Here is a 16,108-nt window from a genome sequence, read left to right as displayed (position 1 = left end):
CTTGATGTCATTGGTGCATACATAAAACTAAAAACACAGATGGAACTATTTTAAGAAAACTATAATAACATAAAATAATAATAAAAATATAGTAAATGAATCATATTAATACAAAATTATTGTAATACAGTGAAGGGAAGATGGAGTCTTGTCTACATACGTAATACCTCCAGTCACTTCTCACGTGGCAGAGGAGGTGCTACACTGCTAAGTTACTGACTGTTTGCATGCGTCAGCTAGTGAGCGAACACTCACCTGTCGTAGTGTATGATCAGTGCGATCGCCTCAAACAGGATTGCGTTCTTGGCATTGGAGTGTTGCACCTTCTTGGACTTGGGTGGCTCCTGCGCCTTATTCAGGATGGTCTCCAGACATTCTACCAGACGGCCCTTGACAGCACCATCTTCTGGTGGAGGGTAGCACTGCAGCAGACGCAGCAGCTTGCAGGAGAGCCAGGGTGCCGGGACAAAGTAGTAGGTGTAGTCCTGCAGATCAGTGGAGGCCGAAGACACAATCTGCAGAGCCAACAGAACTAGTTGTAGCAATTACAGCTAATTCAAGCTAGATATGTGCAGAGACTGTCCAACTGTCTCTGCAGAGCACAGCTACAGTATCCAGAACCAGAACCGTGAGAGTCCAGTTAGTTGCAAATGGAGACTCTGTATTTGCCTTAAAACTAATCATTTCAAAATGTGTGTTTATCATACACGAGCACGCACAGATATCCCTCGCTGGGTACTGAGCAACATCCACCTGGGAAGCCGATCTTTGATAATCGACTGACTAACTTATCACTTTGCTTTTAAACAGTATCAGAAGTTCATAGAAAACAATGCTCAGGAAACATTGTAAATGGAGATGAATGCTTGTATGCTTATCTAAAGAAAATGTTTATTTTTACAATTTCTTATTCAGGAAGCACACACACCCACCCACCCACCCTGCTAAGTCGGGAAACGGCCAGTGAGACGCAGGTCTTGAACTCATCTGGATTCTTCTGGCTCAGACAGGTGATGAGGGAAATGGCTGCCGTCACCACACCCTGAACACAGAAACACACTCACAGTAAGATGATTAATGATGCCATAGATATATCCATTGGGATCAGTGGTGAAACTAGTGTCCTCGATTACAAATATATTTATAACAAAACAAATATGTTGTGATGTTGATCGAGGTCAGTATATAAGAGAAAACATAGATCCATGATCAAACAGGCACAGCAACACTGCATTATGGGACCACACTGCTAGGGTACGGGTCTGAATGGTGCACTCACCATGTGCTGGTCATTGAGCAGGTGCACCACGCGGGAGGTCCACTCCCCCATCAGAACCAGGTCAGGAGAGGTCTTATAGAGGCGCAGCAGACACAGGGCAGCAGACTGCTTCACACTGTCCATGGTGTCACTGTGGTGCAGCACATTAACGTTACCAGCAGCTGAGTGAAGTCAGGGAGTGCATGATAGAAAAGTGCCTTGGCTTCATCACTCAGCAAAAGAGAAGACAATCAGGACGATGTCTTTGATTTGACTTCCTTAACACTCAAAGCAGAAGTCACAAGTTGGATCTTTTACCTTTTGATACACGACCTTGAAAAGTATAGAAATGAAATACTATTTCTCAGGGGGACGGGCTAACCTTGGGCCAACACAACACAGACAGCTGGAACTCACCCAGCAACCAGGATCCGAGGGATCTCACTGGCGAAGGCCTCAGCCATCTCACGGCTTCCCACGTTCGCGATACAGTGGAGGGCCAGGCACATGAAGGTGGGGTTGCGGCTGGAGAGGTCATTCTTGATGGCGTTGTTGATCAGACGAATCAGCTCACTGTTGCTGTTCACCAACACTGAAATGAACAGGTAACCCTGGAGTAACAGAGAGCGAGACAGCGCTGAAGTGAAGCCATCTCAACAACATGGGATTAAAAGGGTTAATTGGTGTGAGATATGATTAAGGGGCCGTACACATAAGCATGTTTCGCCCCGGATATCTACTCTTGTGCCAACTTTTCAAAGGGAAGGCAGGACATGCCATACGTTGCTAGGCGACCATCTGAACTTTTTCAGGGTATTGTTTAAAAAATAAATAAAAATGTATTAAAGCACTGCTCACTCCATATAAATACAAGGGTTAGGGTTGGGCTGCTTGTCATGTGACTGCAGCTTAACGACTCCTATCACTCAAAGTTAAAATGGTCCCTGACCCCATCACACCCAGCCTATACATCAACCATTAACAATTTCAATGTTTCTGTAAGTTATTAACTACCGACTCGGATGCTATTATTTCCCTTTTAAATAGAGTGCCACAGTGACGCATCCTAAAACCCGGAAGTAAGTTAGCATTTGACCACTTCCGGTTCCTTCGACAAAAGAGCCAATGGGATCTCTCCATAGGATTTAGGAAAATAGCTGGAAATAAGGTGTGTGGTTGAGACACATTGAAGAGACGGATCACGTTTTGTTCTACGACATTAAATCCATCAGCAGTGACCCCACTGGTGATTTCTGAAGAGTTGACGTGTCTGAAAAACGATGGTTGTTACCGAGTGGCTGAACAGGACTACAGAAGCTGTCAAGGCCGTTTTACGTCATTACGCCGAACACACTCCCGCTAAGTCTGTTTTTCCCTGTGTTCTGCTTGAAAGCAAGTTCCTGCCTCCTGCAAAGTGTTAAAACAAAAGCTTCAACTTGTACAATTTTGAATCTGTATCTTAAGTTGGCGTGACGTTGAAGCAGCGACCCTGCTGTAGTTTGTTTATAGCATAACGTTAGCATTTTGCTTCTGGCGACTAGATTTATGATTCTAAAATTATAAAAGTAGGGTAGACATGTGAATATTATCCGGCTGAACAAAACGTGATCCGTCTCTTAAATGTGTTTCAACCACAGATCTTATTACGAGCTATTTTCCAAAATCCTATGGAGAAATTGCATTGCGTTTTTGTTGAAGGAACCGGAAGGAGTTTACTTCCGGGTTTTAGGACGTGTCATGCGGCACTCTATAGAGTGGCGAAGTCACGCCCATCTACTTCCGGTCCATGGGACCTTATCTCAGAAAAATTATGTATTGAATTCAATGGAGATAAAAAATTATCTTTCGATCCCGTTTGAATTGTGCCATGAATTACACGTGATGTTTGTCAATCTTAACAAATCATTTCCATGTCAAAAAAGTCACAGTTTGTTGTAAAACTGTTGAAATATAAGACTATGAAAAATCCGCAACTATCATACTTCGCCTCTTTATTGCTCACCTGCAAGAACCACAAAGCAATGCACATCACTAGTGTGAATTAACCACTAGGTGGGGCTAAAACATTACACATCTTTGAATAGCAGAGTCATGAAGAACAAGAATCTGTTTCAGAGATTCAATTAGAGCAGTTCATATGACAGTTGCACTTTTCCTACTTTTTTTTGTTTTACCCTAACAAATTAAGCAACCACGGGGTGAATCGTGAAAAAGCTCTCACCGTAATAAATGTTCTTGGTTTATAGTAGTTGTTAATGCCTTCGACTCTGTCCAAACTCTGTCTGCGCAGTAGTTTAGATGTGATCTGACTCAACATTATTCTGCCTAGTCAACATTTCCTGTTCCTGTGAAAATTGGTCCACTACACTGAATCAGGAAATACGCAGTGGCTTAGGTTTTTCTTCAGCTTTAACATTTAGAGCATTTAAATATGTATTACTCATTTAAATGCCTTTGGAAAATAAGGGACACACTCACTTCGTAATCATACTCAAACTGCAAAATTATCAATTTAATGCATTGTTAAGTCAAACTAGTTTTTCACCTGCGGAGCTGGTGTCCCGTCAGATTGACAGATTAGAATTCAGAGGGCAATGTGCTGTGAAAAAGTCATTGACAGTGGGTTGAAGAGCTCCTGACTTGAGGCCAAGCAGAGTCGTGTCAAGTTCTTCACTTTCTTAGGAGAACGGTTCCCCCTGTATTCTAAACTGTGGTTCGAGTGGTGCTTGTAAATAAACCAAAATAGCTCATTTTATCAGAGGTCATCTGTCCAGATTTTTCTGGATACAGAAACTAATTCTATAAAATGTCATTGTTGTGTCCGTCTGTTCAGAAACAAACACGCGTTTTCAGTGGACTCATTGTCAACGTCTGTTCTTTTTTTTCTCCATTCGTATGTATGAAAATCTATAAACGTGTTCTGTGTGTTATTATTACAAAAATAATTAAGATTAAAGGCTAACAAATATGTCTTCTAATCACTGAAAATGATAAACAAAATGCTGGGGAAAAATAGATTATGGCTGAATTTCACAACTGTGTCTGAGAAAGACAGACTATCTGTTAATCATGTTTATTCTTAAGAGAAAATCTTTAGTATGAGTTCTTGGGTATGTTAGGAGGTGTACATTCTTAATTCAATTGTCTGTGCCACTTAAGAGCTGTGGTCATCGATACATAAAATTGTCTGAGTTCATCCATCATTTGGGCGGACAGGGGAGTTACATTTCTGTCATTAATCTAATGGCGCGTTTCCACTGCAGGCCTCGGTCGGCCTCGCTCGGTTTGGTTAGGCCTTATTAGGCCCGGCTCACTTTAATGCTGCGCTTGATTACAGTTTAGGAACTGGGGCAGTTACTATAGTAACGCAGTGTAGGCGGAGCCGTGACGTCATCTTCAATGAGAGCCCCAGAAAAACAACACAGCCGTTAGCTCTTAGCACTCAGGGGTCAAACAAACTTTTAAACAATGAGAACAATAAATAAAATAAATGACAAGAATTCGTATTAAATAAAATTAATACATTTCTCACAGACGGGCCTCGTGGTGTCCGTAGGCTGGCCCTCACTGTCAGAGATATCGCTCAAATACTTCCAAATTTAGCTTCTGGGGTCTTTTTTGTCAACAAGCCGAGGCGCAGCGGCAGTTGCACTCCCACTTGCAGCTTCACGTTTTCTCACATGCTCTGGCAGCTAGCGCGTGCACGAGAGAGGGGAGGGACTTAGAGCGTGCTTGAGAGGGGCGGGACTGCAGGCACGCTGCAGTGCAGGGAGTGGAAGCAGAGCGCTGAACACACACGGCTCTTATTAAAACGGCGCTTTCTCACCGGAGTACTTTTCCCCGTCATTCTTAAAGTACCGATACTAATGAAACGGAGGAATAGTAACGTTTTTAACGGCAGGGTATCGCGGTATAACTTTCAAGTATCGGTACACCGTGCCACACTAGTCAGGAGTCAGTGTCTCTCCCCCAAACTCACACATATACAATTCGATATGAACTGAAGAGCCGCATGAAACTAGGCAAAGAGCCGCGGGTTGGCCACCCCTGGTATAGGCCGTTGTTGTGAGTGTGGACGGTCGGAGCATATATAACGTTAGCTTAGCCAAGCTCCATTTAGAAAGCACGCATTTTAAAAGGGTTTTTTCGCCTTCCGTCTGTCTGCAGACTTGTCAAAGCATTAATTCATGGTTTTTACTAACCGGTATCAGTGTGTTGTTACTTCGGCATCATTTTGAAACGTGTATTACAATTAAATCACGGTCAAATATGTTCATCTTGTTGTAGTTGTAGCTCCCTTGCCAGCGATTCTCTCTCTAGTTTAGCATACTCAGCCCGACTCAGCCTGGTTGTTCCTGGCCCTAGAACCACGATTTAGTCGGGCCAGAAAAAAGGTGAAAAAGTAGCCCCGGGCCAAAACTAGGCCAAGTGGAAACGCAACCAAAAACGGGCCCTGCACGGCTCGGCACGCTTAAAGCGAGCAGTGGATACGTGCCATAATACTACCCACCATTGTAAGTTAAACATGTTTGATTATACCAACAAGTCTTAAATAGCATTAACGATTTATTTATTTAATAAGCTAAAAAAGTATGCACTTCAAAGTATATTATTTATTATATATTATTATCCAACGGCTTCTGCGTCAAAAGCCAATAATGTTATATTGTATGGTGCCCCAGCTGGTGTGTGTGGGAACCAGAGAATGTTAATAGTGAATAGACTATAGCAGTAATTGACTTTTTTTCTGGTTTGCTTATGATTATTGCTATAAATGTTGCACTTGCATTTCCATAGAACCGATAAGTTGGACCTGACCAAGAACCAATGCTTCAAGCTGAAACTAGTTGGGGTTCGGGAGGGCAACAAATGATTAACAACAGAGTCTGATTCCTGGCATAATACTTTGAAAGTTTGTGAATCTGACAGCGTATGGATGATGACACGCAGGTCATTTACCTCTCCTTCTGTCCACACTGACCGTCAGTACACTCCGATCAGGTGCAGTGTTTCACATGTTGTTCTGAGACAGATGTCATAGTGATCACATAGTTTAGCTCTCAGTGAGCTAAACTATGAAGAGCTCAAAAGCTTTATGTTGAGGATCTAAATAACCAGATAATAACGCTTTGCTTTAACATGCAGGTGTTGATGCAGGGATGACAGAACCCATATAAACAGGAACTGATTAGACTTCCCCGTGAGAGAAAGATGGCTTGTTTGGTTTTATTAAGTTGATTAAAGAAATAGGAAAAGGAGAATATATAAAATAAGACCATTGCAAATGTATCAATCTATCTGGTTTAAACATGTATAGGTATGCGTTTGAGTAAAATAAACATTTGAGTTTTATTCAGTAAATTCATGATAGCTAAATTGAAATAAAAAATAATGTCATTGAGAGTCAAATAAAATAACTGGTGAAAATAACAAGATGTGCAGTGTTTTTTAACTTAAACAAATGCAAAGATACACAATACCAATTGTGTAACTAAGAAAGAGTTTCAAATCAATATTAAGTGGAATAACACTGATTTGCATTTACAGCTTGCCTGTGTGTTGGCATCCTCTTCCTGTGTGTCACATTGCTGTTGGCAGACTGTTACCTCTTTTCCACATACTTTGAATGGCAACCCCTTTGCTATCATTCTGATACCAACAAGTACCTACTTATTCAATATTCCATTGTTCTGCACTTTGAGGGATGTTCACTCTGACGGTGCAGCGACTTAAAGGCTCCTACATGGCGCTGGGCAGTGGAAACGCAAACTGGTTTTCAAAGGGCCACACGTTTAACCAACTGCAAACCAAGTAGCCCTCAGGAATCATCCAGATTAAGACGAGTCAAAGCCCTTCATGTGTGTGGCAGGAGTGGCAGAGTCAGCCAACAGACAGGGGCCAACACAGGTCGTGCTGTGATGGTAAATCCGGGTTATTTCACAAAACATTGATTTCTTAACTCTTCTCAAGTTAAAACATTTGTATTGTCGTGTTTAAAATGAATATGAATGAAAAGCATCTTTATTGTTACTTGACCAGTTTTAGTTTCTTAATTAACAACATTTATATTACAGATTTGGGAGAAATGATATCAGTAGTTTAGGGAAGCGGTTCCCAACCGGTATGCCGCAGCACACAAGTCCAGGTGTGCCATAGAATCTTTTTTTTTTATGTTCCACATTTATTTCTCAATTAATAAACTTCACTTCATATACACTTTATTTTATTACATGTACAATGGAGTTGATAAGCTAATAAAACATATATATTGCTCAGATTTAGAAATATTAAATTGAATATAGCCTCACACTGACTGCTTAAATTCTTATGACTTACGCCAGCCGTCATTGTTTACGGCGTGCAGAGCAGCTTTTTACCCTCGCGCCAAAATATTACAAGAGTAATGAGGGTGAGAGTGCTGGAGGAGAGGATTGAGTCACATTTCCCCAGTCCTATGAATGAAGACTTCGATTGCCTGCAGGATCCGTTTAATCCTCTCATTAATATCAGCCACTAGTTTAAACAGCAGAGCTCAGGATGAACTCGCAGAGCTATAGGACCGCTCCCTGAAACTGAAGCACGGTGAACTACGTCTGGATATCTATTGGCTGCGTGTGGGACACGAGTATCATCCCTCTCAGAGAGTGCCATCAATGTGCTTTTAGTTTCTAACCTCCTACTTGTGCGAGCTGGCGTTTTCCTCACTCGCATACGTCCAAAACAAGCCCCGCCCCCGGCTGTCAGTAGAATAGGATCTCCGCGTTGCCCTGTCCACTATTCCCCCCCCCGCGCATAAAGAGACTCTGCTCCCAAAAGCAGGCACAAGTGTCGCACGAATGTGCCTAACATAGTTTTATTTAGTTTTGCCGTTTAAACTGATTATTCTGTTATAATTATTATTAAGTTATTATATATTTTTAAGTTACCATAGGCCTACCTTTTTTGAAACTCAGAAGGAGAGTTGGAATGAAAATGACATGTCTTCTTGTTTTTACTCAGGTAGGCCTACTACTTTCAGCCAAAAGAAAAGAGCCAGTTCGCAGTTTATAATATTTCATTCATCATACTAAGAAATGGTGTTGACGTTTTTAGTCTGGTTCTTGTTATTATATGATGGATTATATGTTTTTTAGGATGACTTATATTTGATTATTTGCTCTATAAAATGTTCTATTCAAATAAATACACATTTGAAAACCAATGTATGTGTATTTATTGTTTGTAGTGTAAGCTGCAGGTCTCCCTTGAAAAAGAGATCAATGGGATACACCTGGATAAATAAAGGTTTGAAATGAAAGCTCTGAAGTGGGTTTAAGTCTACCAAAAGTTGGTCGGGAAATATATTCAGAAGTGCCTTGGTAAAAGAAAAAAGGTTGGGAACAACTGGTTTAGGGTAACCTATAAATATGGGAAAGTGGAATATTTGCAGTGATCTATTTTTTTCCAGGACTGAATACTATATGTACACATCGTTTGACCCTTTTCTCTTTTATATTACATGCACCAGGAGTTTATGCTGTCGGTGCACCGAACTGTGTGGATGAGAGAATTACAGTTTTGATGAAAAAATATTTCAAACCTTTATTTCTCCAGGTGTATCTCATGGAGATCATTGATCTCTTTTTCAAGGGAGACCTGCTCAAGTAGGTTCCACATAATGAATATTTATAGAAACGAGAAAATGCATTTCCTGCTGAAAATGCGTGCGAGTGCTGTAAACCAGGGGTCGGCAACTTTTTTGATATGAAGTGCCATTAAAAAGCGTGCCGACAATAGTGAATTATCAACGGGGGGGGAGTTTGACGCTCGTGAACTGTCAACAGGAGGGCGGGGGAGCCTCGCTGCGGGGAAGCAGTGTGTGGACCTGTCAGCGCAACTTACATGAGGCAGAATTTAACAAACACATTTAAATAATTGGTTTAAACGGCATAATAATAAGGACGATCGTCCGTTCTGTGATTCTCCAGAACACACATGGCCAGTCCGCCCCTGTGTAGCATGTTATTTAATGAGAGATGAGCAGATGTCACTGGGCTTTCAACTAAAGACACAGCCACGCAAAAACTGCGGCATGTGTACAGCTCCCTATGGGTACTGCAGTTTGTGAAGTGCTTTCCTCCGCGGTGAGACGATCTGCACCACGGGGGAAAGCGGCAGAAAGTCGGAGTTAAAGAGAGCGGGGCTGCGTTGCGTGCATGGCTTCCTTCTGCAGGTAACGGGGAGACGCGCTCTGGCGGCGGTCTCGTTCAGGATCCGAAAGTAACATTTAAATATTTTGCCCACTTATTCCTAGTGTGCCACTGGTTACGGTGCCGCGTGCCAATGGTGGCACGCATGCCAGGGGTTGCCGACCCCTGCTGTAAACTGTGTACATTTGTTGCTGAGTTTAGCTGAACATGTAGAACAAGCTGAATAGGTTATTAGTTGAATGGTCTCTGTAGCTGCTTTTAGCTACAGAGACCAAGTAAGTGTGTTGCTGAACTTAGCGGAGAAATGCAATCAAAATTGTTACAGCTCAAATGCATTGCAATGACTTTGTTGAAAACTTGAAAGTGAAATGATATATATAAACAACAAAATGTATAGCCTCAATGTCCTGTAATAGCTGAATAATGTAATGGTTGAATGGTTTCTGTAGCTGAAAGTAGGCTGGGGTAGGGTAATTTTTTTTAACTTAAAAAGGTATCAGCTAGAAATGTTTCCAGTTAATTACTTACAATAAGGCAATTGTATTACAAGTTTTCTGAAATAGCATGTTTAAATATGCAAATTATCCATTATCTCATTAAATAGGCACATATTTTAACACATTTCAGGAATCGAAATCTGAACTTTGGATAAAGCCAGATTCAAAATTATTGTTTCATTTTGTAGTCATATTAGTATCTAAGGCTTTTACAGAAGGGATATTGGTTATCTCTTTTTATCACTCCATAAATCAGAAAATACTGTCAACAGCCCTAAAATATCCATTTCCGCCATGTTTTTAGGTATACAATGTTGTATAATTCAGGCTATGAATGATATATGAACAAACCCTTCTGTAAAAGCCTTCATAATATTGATAGGAATATAACTGGAAGGTTTGGTATCTCTACGTGCTACTGAAGTTGAAATTTCGAACTCGGAGTAGGAGAAAAAACTCATTTTGAGAAAACGACCTTTAAAGATTGCAGTGAGGCGCTAGCTAAACCCTCCTGTTCTCTGGACGACAGCTTGCGCATCGACGCACTCCGTGAAGGTATTTTATGTTCGGGGTCATTTGTTTTTTGTATAACCTTGCTTCGTGCAAGTGACAATTGTTGTCGTCTTCTCTGTGCACGTTTTTTTCGCCGTTCTTTTTCCATTTTGAGATTTCAATTTCTAGCGGAAAGCTAACCAGGAAGTTTTTTAGCACACCACGTGACGCATCTGAACGAATCACGTTGTCAGAAATTGACACCAGCCAATGAGATTTCGTTTCTTGGTTTAAGACCCCTTTGTACTTTAACGATTGGTTGCTGATACAAAGGAAATGACCATATTTGGATCCGATGAGATTGTGCAGGAGAGACACAGCTTTCCAGCGATACCTCTGTTGACATGGTGCACACAGCGGTCGCGGTACTTTATGTTACGTTAGAATGCTAACTTTTGGTGAATTTAGGAGAAATCTACAGACGCAAATAGACAAACTATAGTAAATTAAACACTTAAATGTGTATTTTTTACGTTTTCCTTCCAAAAGCCTGAAAGAAAACATGTTATAGAATCAAAATAGCACAACATCTCAAAATTGACCAGTACTTGCAAAACGATGTTTTTGCCTGCCGTGTCTCGCCTTAAGAAGAGAAAAGAAAGTAAAAAGGCTTTTAAAAGCAGCAGAATATTTTAACTGCAAACTTTTGAACCAACTTGATGACGAGTGATCTGTCGCCATGGCAACGGCATTTGATGAAACCCCATAATACGCTTAGATGTGTTGATGATCGTTACCAAACCTGTGAAGTTCTGGGCTGTTTGGAGCATTTTCACTGAAGTTATGAGAAAACCGTGTTTCATGGTGAGCATTGTGTTGCCATGGCAACGGCATTTGAAGAAATTTCAACTGTCACGTAGATGTCTTCACGGCTGGACTGTTAGCATACATGTGAAGTTTGACCATTTTCATAGGAGTTATAGCAATATCGTGTTTTATGGCGAGGGATTTGTTGCCATGGCAACAGCTTTTGAGGAAAACTGACTATTGGCACAGACATGTTGAGGGCTGGACCATTAACCATTATCTGAAGTCTGGTGCTGTTTTGACCCTTTTCATAGACGGCATCCTGTTTTTTTCCATGGAAACGGCATATGGTGAGATAACAATTTAACGTAGAGCTGTTGAGGCATGGACCGATGATATACAAGTGAAGATTGGGGGACGATCGGACCGTGTCAAGTGGAGTTACAGCGACATCGTGTTTTATGGCGAGGGATGCGCTTTTCCATGGTAACACCACATTATGTAACATCAGATTTGACGTAGAGCTGTTCAGGGCCACAGTGTTAACCATCATGTGATGGTACACACTTATTGTAAGTCGCTTTGGATAAAAGCGTCAGCTAAATGCAATGTAATGTAATCCATTGGCCCTTCAGCATTGAAGTCTTGACCTTTGTGCTGATCTCCACCATAGATCCACTGGCCCTTTAGCATTGAAGTCTTGGATTGGCCAGACTAATACATTTCTAATGTTAAATAAATGAAAACCATTCACAGTTAAGAATTAGATATTAATTACTAATGCTGTAAATTACCTTTAAAGGTGGGGTAGGTAAGTTTGAGAAACCGGCTCGAGATACACTTTTTGTTATATTCCATGGAATGCTCTTAACATCCGATAGCAATGAACATCTGAAGTGCTTTGACAACAAATCCATAAAAAAATGTCACCTGTGGAAGCCGTAGTACTGTAAAAAGCACGACCAATCATCTGAGCCGGCCCGGCTAAAGTAACTGGATGGCCTACCTGCCTGTCAGCCTTCCATCTGTGCACAAACTTATCTCGTGCCCTCATTGGTCATGGGTGCGTCCGTGTGTGTTGGAGGAGGGGCTCTGTGAGGAAGTGGCAGATTTTTTCCGGTTGTGTATTTTCAAGTTCTAGCGCACTTGAGCTGGTTTCTCCGAAATTACCTACCCCACCTTTAATATGTCTAACTATATTTAAATTGTGTTACCTTTTTATAGAATATTTTCCTATGGTAAAGTTTTGCACTTTTATTTTGGTAGTAATAAGATCTGGACTCTTATTTTGAAGGAACTTTACCCATTTCCTATTTGCTTTTCGTTCGGGTTCATCTTGCGCTTTATCAGTTGACTCACTTTGAACATTCGTTTGAGATGTTGACGGGTTGGCAGAACTTTTTACCCCACAGTCAAACAACTTAATTTGCTTCGCCATTTTTTGTAAAACGAACACACGGCGCACCGCGCACGCGAGTAAACGTGCATCGCTTTCTGGCTCCGTAATTACACCAATGCACGTTCAACTTAAGTATCAGGTTCCGACTGGTCACAACAATAGTTAAATATCACTCTTAGTACAACAAATAATTAACATTTATCTATTTTGGGGTGCACATTTTGCTGTTTGCTGTCCTTATTTCTTTATGTTAAAAACTGGTTGCCACTGATGGCAACCAAAGGCCAAGAAGTGGTTGACATTTTTTCTGAAAGGTTGCCAATGGCAACCTGGCTACTGTCGAGCCCTGTCATTTTAAAGTTGGAATGATGCCTCTAGCTGAAAGTATGTGGAAGGAGTAGCATTTGGCGCACGGTGTAGGTAAAAGAGGATTTAAAAGGTTCCTCCCATTGAGTTGCATGTTAAAACTAGAAAATGCATTTCCTGCTGAAAATGCGTGTGAATGATGTAAACTGTGTACATTTGTTGCTGAACTTAGTGGAGAAATGCAGAAAAGTGAAATGATTTTAATCAAAACTGTTAAAGCTCAAATGCATTGCAATGAATTTGTTGGAAAATTGAAAGTGAAATGTTAAACTGGAAGAGAAAATAGTGAAGAAGCTTAATATTTAAAAGAAAAGGATTAAAAAAGGTATAAACAACAAAATGTAAACAGCATTCGCACTAATGAAAATAAAAATCTGACGCTGACGTACTTGGCTAGGGGCAACGGCACACAGAGCTAACGGTTCCTCATATTGAAGAACATAGAAATTAGAGAAAATGTGTATGTTGAATGTATAATAACTGTGTGTACAAATCACAGAATGTCTATGGCATGGCAAATACAGTGGTACTTTAATTTATGTCTAAATTATGTTGTTGTGAGTGTGGACATAGCAGCTACATATTAGCTTAGCCTGATGGATGTGATCTCCTTTCAGAAAGCAGGCATTTTAAACGTTTTTTGCCGCCGTCTTGCGGACACACTCGCCCAATTATTAATTCATGGTTCTTACTAATCAGGATGTAGTGACGCCATCATTTTGATATGTGTATTGCAATGAAATTACTGTAAAATATGTTCATGTTGTTGTTGGTATTTACAACCGTATATACATAGACATGAGCCCTGCCTCCTCGTTGGTGCTTTTAGTTTGAGCCACCCGAGTAAACGCCGCAGTCAGACTCACGTGAGTAATGCAATGTGAACATTTGCTTCGTGTCCGGTGTGAATGCACCTCTAGAGCTGTTCAGGTGTAAAGAGGGTCTTAGAGCGAACTTGGATAATCGTGTACAAAACTCTATCAATCAATGCTGTAAACACATAACACAAGCCGCAGCAGACTTACAATCTGTTTCTCTGTGTACTTATTGGAGCTCAGTAGGTTGACCGCCTCCATGTGTCCAAAGTCAATGTCATGGCCGAGCAGGAAGATGAAGAGCAGCTTGCAGACATATTTCTTCTTGCTGTAGCCATCAAGAGCCTTGTCCCCTTTAAACTTGGAGCGAATGTTGGCCAGCTCTTTATTGATCCGTTTGATCTCAGCTTCCTTGCTCTTACCTGACGGGGGAAAGAAAGTTGTGCAAAATCAGCATTCAAAAGTGGACAAGAAGGACGTTCTTATCCCTTCTTCACTAATACAGTATGGATGATGGAGCACCTCAGCTGTATCAACTGCATTAAGTCACCTGTGTTTCTAGTAGGGATGCTCCGATCGATCGGTCGCTCTCTAAACATGCTGATCGCATGACGTAAAATACATGACACCTTTCTCTGTGTGCGGCAAAACAAGCTCGCCAAAATGGCTTCACCGGTCTGGCATTATTTTAAGGTGTCTGAAAAAGACAGTAAAACAGCGGTATGCAACGTGTGTGTGTGAAGCAGAAATCCTGCAGCTCCGCCCGCTGAGACGGACCGGTGAGCGGAGCAACACACAAGAGTTAGACCGAACACACTTAGCTATTTTATCTACCTCTGGAACAAGCTCAACTAGTTATACATATATTTATTCTTCACTGTCGGGTCACTCATTACTGGATCAGTGAGCTGCATGAGATACTGACTGGCTGTCAGGAGAGGGAGAGAGAGAGAGGGGGGAGAGAGAGAGAGAGAGAGAGGCTTCCGCTCATTTCTCCCGTGTTATTCTCCAAAGTGAATGTAAACTTGAATAATGTACATCATTTGAATGTAATAATTAAGTTGATTGTTGTTTGTGGAAGCTCCAGTGAATGAGCATTAACTGAGTTAAACATCACTTTAAATGGAAGATTTAAAGTGATGTTTAAATCTTCCATTTAGGCCCCGCCCACTCGATCGGATCGGCATCGGCCGATACTGATTCCGCCGATCGGAGCATCCCTAGTGTCTATACCAAGCAACATGCACGTACTAATTGCTCATTATAGCAACGAGCAGGCATATTCCTACAGAGCCAATATCATGCTCAACACACCTGTAATTTATATTTTCAATTACAATTAAATAATATGAAAAAACACCATACAGTCTGCATTAGAGTTACGAGTAGCTTAAATCAGTGCACATGAACAGAACAGATATGGAGAAACGTTGAAATTAGTAAAGTCAATAAAGTACGAGAGAAAGAAATATAAAAAAAACACGTGTTGAAGTCCTATGTTTTCTAGTTTCCCTTTTTAGGACAAGCACAGACTACCGCCGCCAGCTGGTATGGAGAGGTATTTCCTCCCACACTGGATCAGAATGTACTACGTGCTGATTAGCTATTAGCTTTGGTCTTGGTGGTGCGTTCAAATCTGACTTTAACGTAGGCAACATGTTGATCTAGCCTTACTGAACTCTTCTTCACTTCCCTGGTGCATTACTCTGCTGTTGTATACGTACGCCATACTCACTTAAAAGAAAGCAAATCACCTGCTTGACAAACACTATATAATGTGCAACATTATTGGACCTTGTATCACTTTTGCAAGTTTTAGTGGTAAAGATACATTTGGGAAAATGGGGGGCAATAGTAACACCTCAATTTGCACCAATCAGAAATACATTTTGGGAAATAAGAAGCATGCTTGCTGGGTTAAACCTCTGAAAAAAGCAAGATTCAATATTTCGAAGCATAAGCAGATAATACAAATGGAAACGGTATGTCTAATGACCTCTGGAGTGAGAAGCCAGCTTCCATGTAGATAAAGTTAAAAAGCAGGATTTTCAGGGCAATTCATTATTTGGGGATATACAAGTCAAAATGATTTTGTATTAATGTTGTAACAAAACAGATAATATCAACTTCAATACAATTCTCTCAAACTAGTGAAACTCAATACCATTGAATGAGAAATAAATAACTAATTGCTTAGCAATTGAAAATTGTCATGGACATTTCTCAGGCCTGAGGGATCACTTTAAAGGTCCCATGTCCTGCTTTTCCGGTTCTTACCGTCCCCT

General features: G+C 41.0%; 1 protein-coding gene across 5 annotated transcripts in view; it reads right to left on the bottom strand.

Moving 5' to 3' along the window:
• ap2a1 (adaptor related protein complex 2 subunit alpha 1) overlaps positions 1-16,108 on the bottom strand; it is a 34,593-nt gene that overhangs the window by 12,789 nt on the left and 5,696 nt on the right. For all 5 annotated transcript variants that reach the window (XM_071202533.1, XM_071202532.1, XM_034078974.2 and 2 more), the window contains exons 2-6: positions 14,034-14,245; positions 1,676-1,869; positions 1,280-1,409; positions 941-1,042; positions 256-515 (exon numbers count right to left, since the gene is read on the bottom strand). In XM_071202533.1, coding sequence (XP_071058634.1) covers positions 256-515; positions 941-1,042; positions 1,280-1,409; positions 1,676-1,869; positions 14,034-14,245 — 898 coding nt within the window. The remainder of the gene's footprint in view (positions 1-255; positions 516-940; positions 1,043-1,279; positions 1,410-1,675; positions 1,870-14,033; positions 14,246-16,108) is intronic.

Source organism: Pseudochaenichthys georgianus, unplaced genomic scaffold, assembly GCF_902827115.2.
Source record: "Pseudochaenichthys georgianus unplaced genomic scaffold, fPseGeo1.2 scaffold_523_arrow_ctg1, whole genome shotgun sequence".
Classification (NCBI taxonomy): domain Eukaryota; kingdom Metazoa; phylum Chordata; class Actinopteri; order Perciformes; family Channichthyidae; genus Pseudochaenichthys; species Pseudochaenichthys georgianus.
The sequence above is the reverse complement of the archived record's forward strand: the minus strand, read 5'-3'. Positions and strand labels throughout refer to the sequence as shown.